Source organism: Antechinus flavipes, chromosome X (genome assembly GCF_016432865.1).
Source record: "Antechinus flavipes isolate AdamAnt ecotype Samford, QLD, Australia chromosome X, AdamAnt_v2, whole genome shotgun sequence".
Taxonomy (NCBI): Eukaryota; Metazoa; Chordata; class Mammalia; order Dasyuromorphia; family Dasyuridae; genus Antechinus; species Antechinus flavipes.
Window position 1 is genome coordinate 44,256,465 of NC_067404.1, and position 18,838 is coordinate 44,275,302.

Consider the following 18,838-nt stretch of genomic DNA (forward strand, 5'->3'; position numbering starts at 1 on the left):
ACTAAGCTGCCAATCTATGGTTTAAATGATTGACCTTTGGCCTTTTTTTCTTTTGCTTGCATTAACAACTTGTGCACCAACCTGATTCTAGATATTGCCTACTTCTCCCACGACACTCATTTCTACTAAACAGTTACTAAGTAAAATCCTGGCTTAAGATAATATATCTCTTGGAGTAAAGTGATACAGCCCAATGCCAATTTTTGAAGGGAAAATAAAATGGCACTAGCCATTTATACTTTAAAATGTCTTTAAATATTTCTGGATGCATCTAGATATCTTTGAAGTATTTTCCCCCAACTGCCAAATATTCACTGCTAAGACTGATATCAGGCATGAAAACATGGTAGAGCAATATACTACATCTCAGGCTAGAAATCTCCTAACAAATCTAATAAAGTATGAATTTCAAATACAGTAAAGCCTGATTTAAGTTGATACTAGGAGGTTGTTTGTTATTCAAAGCAACTGATGCCTCAGCTAGATATTGTTCATTAATAAACATATTGAGTAATCCAACTCCAGTTGATTTGAAGTCTGTTTTTCTAGTTCTAGGCATTTTAAATTGATTAGATTTGACTATGTTTCCCTTGTCTTTAGGGGAAAGGGAAAACAAAACCAGTCACACTAACTCAGTAATAAGGAGAGTGAATAGATGCAACAACTTGTGCTCCTCATCAGTAGAGAAACACATACTGAAACAATTCCTTTACTTCTACGGGATCTTATATTATAGCCTGAATTTTTTTAAAGATAAGAATGTTAAGACATTATCGTTTATGCACATCTCTCATCTACATTCTTCATTTTTCAACTCCAAGTTTCTAGTAACAGATCATACCTTCATTCTAATTTTGATATCATGACCCAAACCATACTTACTATTATTCTGATTCTTTTATGAACATTAATCATTCTACTTACTGATCTACAATACATTGAAGTTTCTTAACTCCCTTTTCATCAAACCCCTTAGCTCTCTCTACCAAAAGGAGAGAATACTACAGATAGGCAAAGTAACTAATGTGCTGGGGCCCAAAGGCAACTTGGGGGAGAAACCTCTATCTCTACTCCAATAGGGTACAGATGAAGGGAAAGGCAAATCAGATATACAGAAAGATGCAAGATTCACCATGTGACTTCTTGGGGGTATAGGGAAACAAAGTCCATGGCCACCAGAACCACCAATTTGAAAAATAAAAATAAAAAAATCCCACCATTTTTCAACGGTGCCTAAAAAAAAAAAAACACCAGTAAAACTAACTTTTAAAAATGCAAAAAACCTGAAAGGGACAGTTATTTTAGCTTTGATCACCCCCCCATTAAATGTTAAGTTGTTTATCACTCCCATTCTAATTAAAAGCCCAGTTAAAAAAATGAACCCTATAACTGGTAAGTTTTGATAACAGGGAAGGGAAGAAGGGGGAGAAGGGGTAGAAGGGGGAAGTAAGCAAAAAGAAACTCTGAAAAAAAAATCACAGGAAATGAAGTAATAGTGAAAAGAAAGCCAACCAACAACTTGCATTTATAGAGTGCTTAGAGGACTAGGTGTGGAGGCCCAAAAAAGTCAGGTTATTTCCCAGTTTTATCTAGAGTTCATCTCTCACCTTAATGGAGAAAGAAGAAAGGTCAAAGGAAGTCAAGGAAATCGGTTTCAGTATATGGACAACTGGCTTATTTCTAGGCTATCTAGGCTCAGAAAGAATTCTGAGATGTTTTTGAGCATATGCAAGTAGATAATATCCATGACATCTCTTTTTATTGGGCACTCATATCCATCACTCTTACTATGAAGCAAGAATTCAGGAATTGCAAATCTGATCTAAAGGAAAAGGTCTCAGAAAAAGAGATTACAAAAATAATACCTGATTTTGGAAAAGTCCAGCTAAATTCAGGCCACCTAACAAATATTTTTTACTTGCCCAACAATTAGGCTAGCTAAATCCAGAGAGGATCACCCCCAGGTTGGCTCTAAGGTGCCCAATTTTCCAACCACAAATTCTAGAAGACATTCTCATTCATTTTAGAAGCGTCCATGAGCACTGATAGGGGAAAATTACATTTTAATGTTCACTAACCTCTAACTTGGATTACTAATATCCTTTTTTTTTTCCTGAGGCAATTGGGGTTAAGAGATAGGAAGTGTTAAGTGTCTGAGGTCGGATTTGAACTCAGATCCTCCTGACTTCAGCTGGTACTCTACCCACCGCGCCATCTAGCTGTCTCTAATATCCATTTTTGTGCTGTGGAACCCTGTAGTGGTCTATCTAGTAAAGCCTAGTTAATTGACCCTTTAAATGCATGAAATAAAATACATAGGACCATATGGGAAACTACTTCTGCTGAAATACACTTTAAACATATTTTTAAAGACAAGTTCATGGACCTTGGTTAAAACCCTCCATTCCAATGGGAATTTTGCATTTCTTTCAACTATGAATGAATATAGGCAACATGATTAGTTGGCAAAAGGGTCCATAAGGTTCACCGGACTTCCAAAAGGGAGACAAAGAAACGCTGGCAAGAGAGACTGCAATATAGAGCAACACCAATGAAACTGCAGATAATTGAGGTATATGCTGAACATATAGAAAATAAAAGAGCAAGACAGTTTCTGTCTGAGGACCCTAGTGAGACAAGACACCTCAACAAGCATTTATTAAGAGTTTACCATGTAGTATGCACTGTAGCATGCATTGTAGCAAGCACTGAGGACACCAAAACAGCAAAACAATGGTGCTGTCCTCAAGGAGCTTACGCTCTAATGGCTGAAGCCACACATAATATCCAGGGACATACAAGATGGATGGATGGGGAAATTAACATTCATTAAACATGCCAGACACTGTGCTAGCAGAGATAGCTAAGCTGAGTTGGTGTGGAGGGGCCTGAAAAAGTAGGAAGGAGAGCCAGGTTTGAAAGGGCTCTAAGTGTCAAATAGAATGGAATATTTGATTCTGGCAGTGACAAAGCTCCTCTGGAGTTTACTAAGCAGAGAGGCAGCATGGGCAGAGTGATGCTTCGAGTGGAGGAAGGACTGGAGCGGGAGACACTTGAGGCAGGAGGAATCACCATTAGTCCAGGTAACTAATGGTCACCTAAGCTACAGTGGGTACTGTGGGTGGAGGTCAAAGACGTTATAAAGATAGAAACAATCAACACTTCACTACAGATCAAGTATGTGAGCTGAGTGAGATTGAGGAAGGAATCAAGGATAATACAGGGCCGGGGAACCTGGGTGCTAGACAGTTTGCTACTTCACAAGGTTGTTGTGGAAATCAAGTAAAATGAAATTTCAAAGCACTTCGTAAATTTTAAGCATTATAAGAATGGGAAATAGGATGCTAGGTGGCATAGTGGATAGAGGGCTGGCCCCGAGTTCAAATTTTTTGTCAGATTTTTTTTTAGCTTGGTGCCCCAGGCATGTCACTTCACCCCTGTTTGCTTCAGTCTCCACAACTGTCAAATGGTGATAATAATAGCAACTATCTCCCAGGCTTGTTTTGAGACTCAAATGACTTAACATAAGTAAAATGCTATATAAATGCTGCTAATATTATCCTTAAACAAGATTTGATTCTAAACCCCAAAATAACCATTTTAGAACCGAACCACCTCTAACAACTAAGAATACAAAGGCTTCTCTTCTTATCATTGAAGATATTCTATCGAATAGTGAGGAATAAAAGTTAATGCTTGAAATGAATCCAACATTACAACTTTACATTCTAGCGAAGAACTGTTTTGCAAAATAAACAAGATCTGCATATTTATCCCCATTAACATAAATAAAGTTCCTAAGGGGAAAAAAACCACCAGGCTAAAGTAAACCTATATCTATTTATTAAAGCCCCTACTATATGCAAAGCATCACACGAGACCAACAGATACAAAAATGAAAAATCAGTCTCTTCTCTCCTGGACTGTATAACATAATGGGGAGGATGAGACGGGGTTTATATTTACAAATAACAATGATGCGTGACAAAATAGACTGGGACAAGGACAAAGTACAGCAAGAGAATCAGAGAGAGGAGTGATCACTTTCAAATGCATGCTCAGGGAAGGCTTTGTGGAGGGAGTGCTGAACTTTCAGGAGTTAGAAGGATTTCAACAAGCACAAATGTGAATGAATGAAATGAATGAATCAAAAATCATTTATCAAGTGCTTACTGTGTTCCAGGAAGATGAGGCCGAGGCTCCTGCCTGCAGGAACGCACAGAGATAGGAGAGAAGAAAACATCAGGGCACAGTTAGTATTCTAGTTTGGTGGGACTGTGGTATGAAATAAGGCTGGAAAGGGAGCTGGAGCCTAACTGGATCGGCCTTTAACTGCCAGCCTAAGAAATCAGCATTTTCCCCCCACAGGCATGGGGCCCCACGGAAGATTTCTAAGCAAGGGAATATCAGACCTGGGAGTATTGGCATGAAGAGAAGGGAGAGACTAGAGGCAGGGAAGACAGTTAGGATGTGATTGAAATATTCCCGAATAGAAGTCATGACATTTAATGAAGGTAATATCAATGTGAGTGGGAAGAGAGATTACTTTCAACTGAGGGGATCAGGGAAGGCTTCCTGGAAGAGGTGACATCTGAAGGGGGCCCACAAAGGTAGCAATATGGAAAGGGAAATATCAAAGTTAACTTGGAGGTCTTCAGCTCTAGAGAATGGGCCACTAATAGAATTAAGTAATTTGGGAAAATTAGGAGTTTAATTTGGGAAATGCCAAACTGGAAGTCATCCTGTAGAGAGAATAGGCAGCTGCAAATGCAGAGATGGAGTTAAGGACTAGTTATCAAGTTTCTATACCTATATAAATAGATATAGAGAAATACATATGTGTACATAAATAGGTATATAGAAACATATATATGTACATAAATAGGTATATAGAAATATGTGTACATATGTATGTAAATAGAAACATATATATTATATATGTGGGTATTTTTGTATACAAATAGGTACAGAGCAATACATATATGTATAAGATATGTATAGATTATATGTGTATATGTATATAAATGGGTATATAGAAATACATATAAATTTGTATGTATATACATGTGTGTAGGTATGTATATTTATATATGATTTACTACATTTTTACATATGAATATACATATAACATACATTTGACAATCATCAGCACAAAAACTTAAGTTCTGGTGGGAATGAGATCATTAACGGAGAATACCGAGAGACCAGTGTCCAAGGACACAGCTTTGCAGAGAGACCTACGAAGAGCCTCAGTAAGCCAGGCAGGAGAATAAACAGCAGAAAAGCTCTCTAGGTCTCTCTTTTCGTCTACTCTTCTAAATCCTCTGCAATCTAACTTCCAACTTGATCCTTCGAAACAGCTCTCTCCACCAAAGGCAAGCAGGTGGCTCAGTGGGTAGAACACTGGACTTGGAGGCAGGAAAACCCAAATTCCAATCATCTCTTAAACACTACCTACATGAGGGCACCTATCAGCCTCAGTTTCCTCATTTGTTAAATGAGGATAATAATAATCATCATCCTTGATGCCTTACTTGGCCCACAGAAGCCAACTTATTGCATATCTTCTTGTTTGCGTGTTATAATGATTCTCCTCCAGTGGAGCTCAGCTGTGCTGCCTCTCTACTCAATAAACTTCACTGGATCCCTATCACTTCCAGGATCAATTATTCGATTCTCAGTTTGCCATTTAAGGCTCTTCAAAACCCAGCACCTTTTACTGTTCTAATCTTTTTCCACTACTCCCCTGCACACATGCTACACTGGCCTACCTCTTCTCCTGTGTGCGCTGGCTGTGTCTTATGGCAGAAATGCTCTCCTTCATCATCTCTGCCTGAGCACCAAGCCTGCAGCAGGAGGACACCATTCTCAGTGTCACCAGTTGTCAGTGCCTTCCCTCTGACATGACCTTCCATTTATGTATGTGTGTGTGTGTGTGTGTGTGTGTGTGTGTGTGTGTGTGTGTGTATTTGGTATGTGCTTAAATATTTGTCCCATTGCCCTCTTCCATTTGAATGTGTGCTCCTTGAGGGCAGGGATCATGGTTTTGGCTCCTTTTACCAGCACCAAATTATATAGAGCTTGAGAGTTTGCAAGAAGATTTATATACATCCCCCACTTTAACCCTGTACCATAATTATCTAATTATTACCCCCCATTTAACAGAACAGAAAACAAACTCCAAGAGATGTGACTTGCTCAGAGTCACACAGCAAATATCTCAAGGCAGCCTTTAAATCAAGGTCTTCTTAATTTCTCAAACCATAACCACTAGGATCACGTTGCTTCAAGAACCAGAGAAAAGTTGTGGTACACAAAGTATCTCTAAGAATAGACCAGTAGATACAGATTATATGAACAATACTGCAGTAGAAAGACATTGTTTTGATAATAAAAGCAACACTATACTTTGAGATTCTTAACATAGGAAAAAATGTTTCCACTTGTAGCTAACAAAAAAGTTACAATTTAAAAGGACCTATACAGACTGTACTAAAAATAAAGTACTGTGTCTGTATTTTGAATGATAGTGGAAAAAGAAGTTTCAGGAGGTTTGCTACCTAAAGTATCAGAATTGGAATGATTCTTGTGTCTCCTTCAAACTTTTTTTTTTCCTATTTTAAACAAGTGACAAATTCCTTTGTCTAAAAGTCAGGAATGTCGAGTAGACTTAATAGATAGAACAGGTAATTTTATTTCAATGTCCAGTTTGGGGTCAAGGGAATAAGTGAACCAGGAGCAAGATGATGACTTTCTGAAAAGTTTCTTGCTCCTAACTTCCTTAAATTGCTTTTAAAAATACTTTTAAAGGAGAAAATTATAAGAGCAATTATCTCCCTCTTTTTTTTTTTTAAATGTAGGTTCTAAAACACACGATTAACTTTAAAGTTTCTTTAGCACTCTATATCTGAAATTTTCTTCCCACTGTTTTGGTTACATCTTCCTAACGCTTTTTTAGAAAGTAATAATTTTCCTGCTATATGAATGTTGCATCGATAACATCACACAATGAATATTCAAAGTAATCTGGACTAATGTTATGCTCATGTGGTCAGATATTTATTTTTAGGGCAGTGTACAAACTTGACTGTGGAAAGCAAGAGTTTAAAAACTATGTTAGGAGTGGTGGTAGAAAGAGTGGAGAAGTTAAAATTTCATTAAAGAAAAAGGCAGATAAATGATTCTTTCTGTGTTCCTAATACCAATTTGGGGGTAAAAATCAATTTAAGAGTCCTATGACTACAATCTCGGTGGGAAGAAAGAAAGAGGCACAGCTTATAATTGAGAAAAAAGGAATATTAATATAAATCACTTCCATACTAGAAAAGCAGCTGATAGGACAAACACTGAAGATGAGTGGCTAACTAATTTATAGGACAAGTTTAAAGCGATTTGAAAACCACTTCACCAGAGTACCTCACTTGAACTTCTGAGACTCCCAAACTTTACAAACAGTAACCACAATCACAGACATAAAAAAAGGAATTGTCAAAAGGTGTCCACAGACTAAAGTAGAAATCACGTTTTACAAAAGAAATGACTGAGCAATTTATAAGCTGCCTACCCATTACAATTTGGGAGAGCTTAATCTGTTCTGTTTCCCATTTTTATTTTCTAAAAAATAAGAAGTAAAAACGTGAGATTAGGCATTGAACTCTCCCTGAATCTATCTAAAAGGCCTAGTTATTAGGAAACCCTGCTAAAACCTGAGTTTATATTACAGATAGATAGATATAGTGTGTGTGTGTAGAGAATAGAAATGACTTTTCCTTCTGAAGGACTTAAAAAATCACCACGAACCTGCATAAAAGAGACTAACTACTAAACTAAACGACATTCAAACCTCAATAAAACTTTAAAGGAAACTTTTCAGGTGGCTGCAAACCCATGATCAGGAATGCTACTGGAAATTTGTGGCTGCCTACTACTCCAACAAATTTTTCCGAACTTTAAAAAGTTTTCTTATTGTTACAAGAGGAGGGACGGAGGCTTTCATCTTCTTGGTCTCTGAGCTATTCACAGAAGACTTTTGGAAGCAATTGGGGGAGGAGGGGGCAGAAAGGGGGCGTTTAGAGAAGAGGTTTATGCTCATTTAGAAAAACTAGTTCAGACTTGGATGGCATTTACTAACTAGTCTGAAATGCAATGTCCCAAAAGTCTTAATTGTCTTCCTCGACTGCCTTCCTAAGGCTTAACAACTTTGCTTTTATAAGAAAGCGAAGGTGTTTGTGGGTTTTGTTTTTTTTTTCCCCTGTCAAGGGGAGGAGGGGAGAGGAGGGGAGGGGAGGGAACGAGAGGGGAGGGGAGGGAAGGGCGCAAGATGAATGATTCGGTAGAAATACATATTTGTCCTGCACACGCATCCCGTCCCACCCAGGGCACAAAGTTCTGTCCCTTAGGAAGCTGGGGCGGGCTGGGGGTAGGGGGCGGAGAAGGGCTCCCCTCCATCGGGCTGGAACTGGGCTTTCCAGTTGGAGAAAGCGATGAGGCTTCACAGCTGAAGCAGCAGCTCCAAAATGAAAGAAAAAAGAGAGGGGAGAGTCACCTCATTCTACCCACAGGAAGAGCCCATTTAGTTGAGCGTCTCCTCCGCCACCCCAGGGCCGGCCCGGCCCGCCCTGACTCCTGGGGGAAGGCCCATGGGGCCCAAGCCCCCACCGAGGGGCTGCCGCAGTCTCCTGCCCGCAGCCCCCAATCTTGCCTTCTCCCCACGGCGGGCGCAGGTGCTCGGGACTGAGGCCCCATTCCATCGCATCCCATCCCCTGCCGTCGGACGCCCCCTCGTTCGGGTAGTCCTCCCACCCCTGACCCCAGCTCCCTGAGGGGGCCTCCGAGAAGCCCCCTCTCCCGCCCCTGGGCCGCATCGGGCCGCCCCGGCGGCCTGGGCCTCCTCACCTGCATCCCGGGCACTTGAACGGCCACCGGCGAGTGCGCCATGGCGGGGGCGGCGGCGGCGGCGGCTGCGGCGGCGGCGCGTTCCTCTCGGGCCGGCTTCCCTCGCGGGCCTGCCCTGGCGGCTGCGGCGCCGGCGCCGGCACCGCGGCCTGGGGGGGCGGATGAGCGCGGCGTGTCGCCGGTGAGTGGCCCGGGACGGAGAAGAGGGGAGGGCTGCGCAGGTGAGGGGCGCTGCGCGGCTGCGGGCGCCTCAGTCTCCTCAGCCGCCGAGTCCGCGTGCCCCGGGGACGGCGCGCGAGCAGGGGAGCGGGAGAGCTCCCTGCGCAGCCGCCGCCGCTGCTGTTGCTGCCGCAGCGGCTACAACTGCCGCGGCCGCTGCTCCTCACGCCGCCGCCGCCGCCGCCGCCGTCCGGCTGCGCTGCGCCGCGCGCTGCCTCCCTCGGCTGAGCTCGCCTTGGGCCGCGCGGCACTGCGTGTGCGGCGCGGTGCGGCAGCGCGGACTCCAGTGATGCCGTCCGCCGGCGCCTCGCCGCTTTTGGCAGCTTGGGAGGCGGCGCCAGCCGGGGCTGGCCGGCCCGAGGGGCGGGCGAAGGGCGGGCCGGCGGCGAGCCCTGCCCCTGGCCCTGGCCCTGGCCCTCCGGGAACGGGCCGGAACGGAACGGGCCGGGCCGACACAGGACCGGACGCGAAGCCTTTGAACTCTTCGGGGACTCGTACCGCTCCCAGGCAATGGAGCTGGGGAGGGAGGCACTCTGGCCAGGAGCCTCGAGGGCTGCGGGGTCACCTCTAGGGGCAGCAGCTCAAGCTGGAGTGGGCGCCGGCTCGGAAGGCACACCTGAACCTCGGCCTTGGCCACATCAACTTCCCCTACTTCCAGGCCAGTAGGGAAAGCCCCTCTGGGCTGGAGAAACTCTCCCCTTGTGACCTTCTTTTGCCCCCTGCCCGGACTTGAGGGGGAAGTGCCATGAGAATGGGTGCTAAGATCACAATTCGTCTCATGGGAAAGGGCCCTCTGCTAGCTCAGCTCCCCTTTATTTTCGATTCAGAGAACAAGTGACTTGTCCAAAGTCACTCCTTCAAAACGCCAACACGTGGGGTGTTTTCTCAAAAGATGCTGATCACAAATGAGCCACCCCTGCCCATCTCAGGTTACTCTATTCTATGACCTCCCATAGGTTCAGCACAGGGATTCCACCCCACCTGCAAAAGGTGTGGACTCTTCCTTGCTTTCTCTGTGCCCTCTGACTATACTGGTGAAGTATTTGAGATCACCCTGCCTCCCACCAAATTACTTACATCTTTTCTGATCATATATTGACTCAGTAATATCCCTTATGACACTTCTCTGCTCCGGACCATAATCTGTTCTAGTATGCTAAATGGGTCTTTGAAAATAATTTTTTAACCAGATAGCCCCTTAGAGTCTTTAAAAGCACTATACAATTTCCCAAATGCAATTCAACCCACTCTTTTCCTCTTGGGCTCCAGTAACTGTCGGTCAGCAGTCCCAATAAGGATATTGGATAGATGTGCTAATGGACTGACTTAATGTTTAGGCCATCCAATTGCATGTTATCTGGACAATAAGCATTTTTCATCCATTTGGTTTATATTCTCCAAACTGTTAGGCTGAGCTTTTTTGAATGACTATAGATCTCATTGAAAAAAGCCTCTAATGCTGGGCAATTTTGAGGCAATCAGCACAATTTCCGCAACAAACAGTAATGTCTAGAGGACCTCACCATCTATCGGTGAGATTATTAGGAGTACACACACATAGGCAACACACACGTAAGCACAGTTCCTCTGCTCAGGTCTCACTCTTATCACGTCGATTTCATACTCAAGGAAAACAAGCATTTTTTTTAAAAAAAGAGCAATTGGATAAAATTTTATTTCCCAGGTGACCCTGTGCTCTCAAAAACTATTCCAGCAGAACAAGGTACTAACAAGCCAAATTCAATAAAGGAGCTGTAGTTGAAGTGTAAAGGCCCAGCAGAGCAAAGGGCTCATCAAACAGTCAAAGGCTGTCTCCCAAGATATGGAGAGGTTACCAGGAGGAAGAAGGTGTTCAGATTTTGGGGACCAAAGTTCCTAACAGATCATCTAATCACTGGATTATAGCTGAAAGAGATCTTCTTTATGAGTGATATCATCAAACTCACTGGACAGAGGAGGAGATTCTGGACCAGAGAGGTCAGGTCACTCATCCAAGATGGTTGCTTGTTGTCTGTTCTCCAAGAGGACCCAAATGATGTCATCATGTTGGGGTCAAGATGCAGTGTGTCTGACGGTGGCTGACCAGACCAGTAGGAGCTTGGAAAGCTCTATCACCCATCAAGCACAGATAGTCTATATGAACTTTTGAAATGGGAATGTCTCCAAATTTGCACCTCTCTCACATTTTACTTGGGCCGCTGCAATTCTGCTTTGCTCATAGAACACAATGCCTTCTTTGATGTGGGAGCACCATCCTGTGGCAGGGGCTCGTGTTTCCTAATTGGTTCCAAAGTTCTTCAGACAGACAGACCTTGAGAGTGTCTTTGGATTGCTTCTTCTGACCTCCATGTGAGTGTCTTGTGTGAGTTCTCCATCAAATAATCTTTTAGGCAAACATACTTTTGGCATTCGAACTTGGCCAGCCCATTAGGGTTGTGCTCTCTGCAGTAGAATTTAAATGCTTGGCAGTTCAGCTCCAGAGAAGACCTCAGTGTCTGGTACCTTATCCTGCCAGGTGATCTTCAGAATCTTCCTAAGACAATTCAAATGGAAATGATTCAGTTTCCTGGCACGGCGAACCAATGCCACTGTCCAGGTTTCACAGACTCACAACAATGAGGTCAGCACACGGCTCTGTAGACCTTCAGTTTGATGTTCAGTGGAGTAACTCTTTGTTCTCACACTTTCCTTCGGTGTTCCTTCTGAACACTGAGCAGGTTCTGGCAATGAATGAGTTAACCATATCATCTACGTGGACATCCCTGGAAATGATACTGCCAAAGTAAGTGACCTTATCCCCAGCATTCAGAAATTCTCCATTTGCTATATAACTAACGGATTCCGTGTATGGTTGGTGGGGTGCTGGCTGGTGGAGAACCTCTGTTTTCTTGGTATTAATTGCTAGGCCAAAATTAGCACAAGCTGCAGAGAATCGATCCATACTTTGTTGCACCTCAGCCTCAGAGACTGCATTGAATGCACAATCATATGCAAACAAAAAGTCATCCATCACCTCTCCTTCCCCTGCTCAAGGTGAAGTTCCATAGGTAGAGTCAGATCTAGGATTCTAACCAAGGTCCTTTGAGAGCAAATCTAGCTCCCCTTGGTTTCTATATGTATTCAATAAATGATATGATTTTCCTTACTCCATGTTCAATTGACCTTGTGATGCTGGACTTCATACCTACTTCACTTGGACAGACCATTCTTTCCATGCAAAGGTTTTTTACTTCAGCCACCCCTAGTCACATCAAACTTAGATTAGTTTGAATTGTCACCAAGTTGTTCTCTGACTGTAGTCTCTACAATCTATAATTCATCCTTGATCTGAGATTAATCATCATAAAACACATGCTTTCTAAATGACCACACTCCTCAGAATTTATAATAGCTTCCCATTACCTACAATAGTATTTCCTAACTTATGTAGCCACAGAAGTCCATAAAGACTGACCCAAGAGATCTGAGGACATCAAATAACCCAAAGAGAAAAGGGGGGAGGAGTTGTCAGGAAATTTGGGAACAGACTAGAAGAATTTAACCTGCAAAAATCATCAAGTATGTTTTTGTGGCATCCTTTAATATTTTAGAGGGGAAATATTTAATAGTGTCAAAGTCCAGAGCCCTCTATTTATATTGCACAGAATAACAGATGAAGAAACAGGCTTAGAAGAGTTAGGTTATTTTCTCAAGTAAGTGGCTGAGCTAGACTTTAAATCCAGATTTCTGAAGCCCAAGCCTAATAGTCTCTCTATTACATTTTATAAGAATCAGTCTAACTGGATCGTAAGGTAAAGGTAAAGAAAGTAGCATATAGTACAGTGGGGAAAAGCACTAAGTTTGGAGGCAAAAACGGTGAAGTGACTGACCCAGGATCACACAGCTACTAGGTGTCTGAGGCCAGATTTGAACTCAACAATGAATGTTCCTGACTCCAGGCCCAACACGCTATCAGTTGCAGAGCCACTTAGCTGCCCTGAAATGAGAGTATCTTGGTTTAAATCCTAGTCCTGCTATTGATTACTTGTGTCACCTTGGACAAATTGCGTCCCCTTTTCAGGACTCTGTGAAATAAGGGAGTTGGACTAGATGGCCTCTGTGGGCTCTTTCTTCTTTAGGAGTTCTGTATACTCCTTGGCATTCCTAATGGAAGTTCACACAGTGCTGAGTCCAGACACACATTAGCAGACTGGTGGTTCTGAATAGGTCTGGATTTTTTTGATCCTCTTTTACGATTTCAAAAGTCTCGGGCTTTCCCAGTATAGAAATCCCTCTATAACTAGAATATAACTTCTAATCTTAAACAGTCATTAGCAGGCCATCGAGAGACCGAGTGACTTCTCATAAGTCCATGTCTTGGATGTTCCAAGGATCTCAGGTCTTCCTGCTCTCATAGCCTATCGACAATGCCCTGCCTTTCCGACTCTTTTAGAACTTCATAATTAAATAAAAGGCAAGCTGCCCCACAGACCAAATGGCCAGTAAATTTCAAGTTAGCAGACGTGGTCCTTAGTCCAGCACAAACATCACCGTAATGTAGTTCAAAAGAGAACCCAGGACTTCAATTTCTCTAGGTTTGCAGCAGTCTTAATGTTAAACATTTTTAACGTCTTCTCGGGTTTATAAATATTTATTGAAAGCTATAAAATGTAAGTAGCTTGGGAAACAATGCAGGTTCATAAATAAAATGTAGCGGGGAAGAAAAAAGTGACAGAAGAGCTTTTAGCGTGGGCCAGCGGAAGGGAATGCATTTAGGGAAAAGTACACAGTAAACTTAAAAGATAATGGGCTCTCAGCTATCTGTTACTAACCAATAAGCAGAATAACTCATGTGTTAGAGAGCATTAGCGCACTCAGAGATTTGGGGAGTGGGAAGGCTGCAAACAGCTTTTGCCCCAAACCTTCAAAAAGGACAGCCAGCAACCTTTCTAACACCTAAAGGCATCTGGGAGCCTAACCTGAAGAAACAAAGGGAGCCCACCCTGTCTGGTCCGTACACTGCAGTGCCATTGTGTTAGGGAGGGAGAATAAGGGGGCTGGTCCAGACCTGACCTTTCTGTGGCAGAAACATGGGGAGTTTTTCCATCATGCATCCCCAGGACCTGACAAATATAAGTAGCTAGGCATTTCATAAATGTGTATCGACCAGAACTGCAGCTGTGATCTAAATGCTAGGGATCTAGTACTGGAATTCAAGAAGACTTAGAGGCAAATTCTGCCTCAGGTACTTACTACCCAGGTGACCCTAAGCAAGTCATTCAAATGCTCTGTGCCTCAGTTCACCTCTTTGTCAAAAGAAGAGGTTATTCTGACTGGCCTCCAAAGTCTCTTCTAACTCTAAACCTGTAATGCTATGAATTTGTAGGAGGATGATTAAAAACAAAATAGAAACCATCATCTTAATGTCATACAGTATTTTCCCTCTGTTATTCAAAAAGGTATACAGACCTGGTTGTTCACCCTTGGGGAGAAAAAAAAACTAGCAGAGTGAGAAAAGCAAATTGAAAAATACTCACTTTTCCATTTAAAATTTTCCTATTCTGGTTCATGCTTTCTAATGAGAGCATTTCATTAGATTTCATTTATGAAATAAATTTCATTCATTCAACCTTTCACTTGGCCTATTAAAACGTGTTTGTTACAAGGTGGTTTTTTCCCCCCAAGGGAGGGAGAAAGGAGAAAAGATCGATTTTTGTTAATTGAAAAATTAAAAAAAAACCTTCTAAATGGTTTTTTGCCTCTAGCCTCTCTTACCTCCAATCTACTCTGCACACAATTGTCAGATTAATCTTCCTAATAGGCAGGCTTGGTCCTGTCATTCCCCTGCTTGGAAATTTTCAGTGACTCTGAATCATCTATGGAAATAAGTCTCTAGCCCTCAGTTTAGAATTCAGAGGCCTTTAGGTTCTAATCTCCTTTCCCAGTTTCCTCTCTGTTCCTCTACATATACCCTAGGGCTGGCTCCAGCCAAAGGTGATGGTGGCTGTGGGGTGATGCTCGATGTTCTTCGAATATCCCTTTTTCTGTCCTTGCCTTTGACAAACTGTTCCCTCTGCCTGGATGCCCTTCCTTCCTGCTTTGCTTATTGGAATTCTATTCATCTTCAAAAGCATAGTTCAAATGCCTCCTTGATCAAAGGTGAATGCTAAGTAATTGGTTGGAAAAGACTTATTATAGGCTCATAGATCTAGGACTGCAAGGACCTGAAAAACTACCTGCTCCAACCCCTTCATTTGAAACTGAAGCCCAGAAGGAAGTGATTTTTCCATCTGAATGGCACTGATCACATACTCCAAAATCACCTGTGTATACTTGCTACATCTTTAGCTCCCTAAGGCAGTCACCGTGCTGTGGTCTGGCTCAGATAACTTAGATTCTAGTTGATCTTCCGAAGTCTACTGGGTGCCCTTGCATAAAGTACGTCTTTCTAAGGGTCTCAGTTTCCTCCTCTGTTAAACAGGGGACTTGGACTAGATGGACTCTGAGGGCTTTCTCAGTTGTAGAACTAGAATCCTAGAACTTAGGCTTCTTTCTGCCATTCTCTTAGTGGCTGGCCTTATCTGGAAACCTTACACAGAATAGATACTCAAGTAAATGTTGAACCAGTAAGTCTTCAGATACTGTTGCTGGGATAGAGTGCCTTTCAAACGCCCTATTAAACCACTAGGTCAAGGAACACTGAATCTCCAGGCCCAGTGAACTGGTCTATATATAGCTCAGGTTCTGAATTCAGGGGCCTACATGAATGCAGGTCTCTTCTTGGGTAATTTCTTCATTCATGGAGCTGAGGTTCCTCAGTATGGAATGGTCTAGGTCATCTTTTACTTCCTGGTGCTTCGGAAAGGACCAAAGTTCCCAGCACAGCCGCTGAGAAAGTAGTTTCCTGCCTCAAACATTTCCTTGCTTATGAACAGACTCATTTTTCAAGCATTATTCTCAATGCTCCCCTGGACTGTGCTCTGTATTCAATGCCTTCCCGGTGAATTCAGAGGGCTCACTGGGCTCAGTCCAGTTTCACTCACTTGCAGGAGTGACAGGTGTAATAGCTCCCATTTCTATAACAATAGCAACAGCTGCTCCTGTCTCTCTCAGGCTCTCACCATGACCTTGTGAGAGAGATGGTGTGACAGAGAACTAAATTGAGGTTCAGAATGCTGGAAGAGATTTCAGAGATCATCTGTTTGATCCCCTCACTTTGTAAATGAGGAAACTGAGGCCCAAGAAGGATTATAGCATGGTAGACAGAGCTGGAAGGAACCTCAGAGGCCATCTAGTCCAACACCCCTATTGTACAGATAAGGAAACTGAGGCCCAACGAGGTTTTTTAGGATTGTAAATAGGGTTGGAAGGAAGCTCAGAGGCTTAATCTTGAGGAGGCTTCCATGTTAGAATGGATTTGGGCTCACAGGTCTTGGGTTTGAATTCCAGCTCTCACTTCTTAGCTGTGGAACTCTGGGAAGGTTAATTTGCCTTCCCTGGGCTTCAGCTTCCTCCTCTGTAAAGCAAGAGAGTTGGAATGAAAATGAGATCCCTTTTACTTCTAGAGCTCAGCTCCTGTAAATCCCATGATTTGGCCAATGCTCATCCCATTAGCATGGCTCAGAGGCGGGACTTCCTGATCCCAAGGCTGGCCGGCTACACTGTTTCTCTCTCCTGCCACATAGTAGGTGCTTATTAAATGGCAAAGGCTTAATAAATATTCCTTGAATTGTGTGGCTACAAAGACTGCCTCTTTGGGGACATAACTGTGTACCCTCTCAGTCAGAAGGAAAGACATAAAACATAAAACAATCTTAAGCAGCAAGCAATCTTAGAGAAGAAAGTATAGATAGTGTTTTGCAATCTTGAAAATGTGATTGTGCAAGTTTGCAAAACACTATATACTTTCTCTGTGGCAATTATACTTTCTATATACTTTCTGTGGCAGTTATAAATGGGAAAAAAGCAGACAGTTACAGATCAATGGGAAGTGACTGTCATCAGCTCACACCGGAAGGGAAAGGAAGTTATTGCCAGGACCCCCAAGAGAAGCACTTGAGCAAAACGACTTCCTTTTAGTTGTGTCTCTGTCACCATTTTTTTCAAAGGCTACATAGTTCCCCCTCTGATTAGACTCATCTGACAGGGGATGAGGTGACAGCACACACATAATATTTTATCATAATATCATATTACATATGATAGGATATAGTGTAATATAATAATATATGATATTGTATGGTATTGTAATATATCCTATCCTATCCTATATCACTTTCCTGGGTTTCCTTATTAGAGCGTGACCATACTGTTAATCAGAAACTAAAAAGATTTATTAAGGCAGTTAGGTGGCTCAGTAGAAAGAACACTGGGCTTGGAGTTTGAAAGGTCTAGATTCAATATGACCTCAGATACTTTCTAGCTAAGTAACTGTGCTCAAGTTACTTCACTGCTGTTTGCCTCAGTTTTCTCATCTGTTAGATGGGGATAATAGCACCTACCTCCTAGAATTGTTCTGAGGATAAAATCTGTAAAGCATTTAGCACAGAACCTGGCACATAGTAGGTGCCATATAAATTTAGTTAGTAATAGAAGAGAAACCAAAAGTTTAAGGAAAATCACATCCCTACCTCAACTCATTTTTTGAGCATATCTCCAATCTATTCCAATAAGCAAGCATTATATTGCTTCTGTATGTCCCAGTCTTAAGACTAGAAGTAACAGAGAAGACACTGACTTACAGTGATAGTTTCCTCATCTTGGACTGCCCGATACCAATCAAATCACAGGTGATCTAAGCCTTTTCTTTCTAAGGCTAAGCCTAGTACCCTTGAGATATTAGGAGAAAGCAAGGACGGCTTTAAACATGTTGGGTGGACTCTTAAGACAAACTCATGGAAGGACATAAGGAGTTACAAAGGATAGACAGGCATGAATAAGCTGCAATCTGCATCATTGGGGAAAACTCCTACATTGATAAGAGGAGACATCATAGTCCAGAAAGATCTATATCCAAATCCCATCTATGATACTTATTACCCATATGACCTTGTACAAATCTTGTTACTTCTCTGTACCTCAGTTTCCTTCGGTGTAAAATGAAGATATTGGACTCCATAGCCTATAAGATTCCTTCCAACTTTAAATCTATGATCTTGTGATTCTATAAGATCACAGATATATTTTAATATGATAATAATTTGTATTTTAATGTTTGTATTTATTTATTTTGGCCTGGTTTGGTTTGTATTTATTTGGTTTGATCAGTGATTTCATCTGCATAGGAACTGACAAATCACTTGACTTCTGTTTGCCTCAGTTTCTTCAACTGTAAAATGGGGATAATGATAGCACCCACTAAGCAATATTTTGGGGAGGATAAAATGAGATAATATTTGAAAAGCACTTAGCATAGTGCCTGGCATATACTGGGTGCTATCTTAAATGTTAATTGTTTTATTATTATTAATTATAATTTCCAGTATGGAAACTCCTTCCATGGATGCAGAGCAACTCATAAATAAGTAACTCATTACTTACTTACAGTCTTAGAGATTATCCAAGCGGCAGGTTAAATGATTTGCTGCTATTTCCACCGTTTCAGAGGCAGAATTTGATTTCAGGTCTACTTGGCTTCCAGCCTAGCCCTTAATTTACTATACCCTCTCTGCCTATCTATTTTTCTCTATCTCTCTCCTCTCTCTCTCTTCTTTCTCTGTCTCTTTTCTGTAAAAAATTTCTCTCT

General features: G+C 42.2%; 1 protein-coding gene across 4 annotated transcripts in view; it reads right to left on the bottom strand.

Moving 5' to 3' along the window:
• STK26 (serine/threonine kinase 26) overlaps positions 1–9,002 on the bottom strand; it is a 53,962-nt gene extending 44,960 nt beyond the window's left edge. For 2 of the 4 annotated variants that reach the window (XM_051969070.1, XM_051969069.1), the window contains exons 1-2: positions 8,896–8,977; positions 4,174–4,206 (exon numbers count right to left, since the gene is read on the bottom strand). In XM_051969070.1, the coding sequence (XP_051825030.1) occupies positions 4,174–4,206; positions 8,896–8,937 (75 nt within the window). In that variant the 5' untranslated portion in view covers positions 8,938–8,977. Of the gene's footprint in view, positions 1–4,173; positions 4,207–8,895 lie in introns of all 4 variants that reach the window. The other 2 variants (XM_051969068.1, XM_051969071.1) reach the window with 2 other exon arrangements.
• Positions 9,003–18,838: the final 9,836 nt, after the last annotated feature.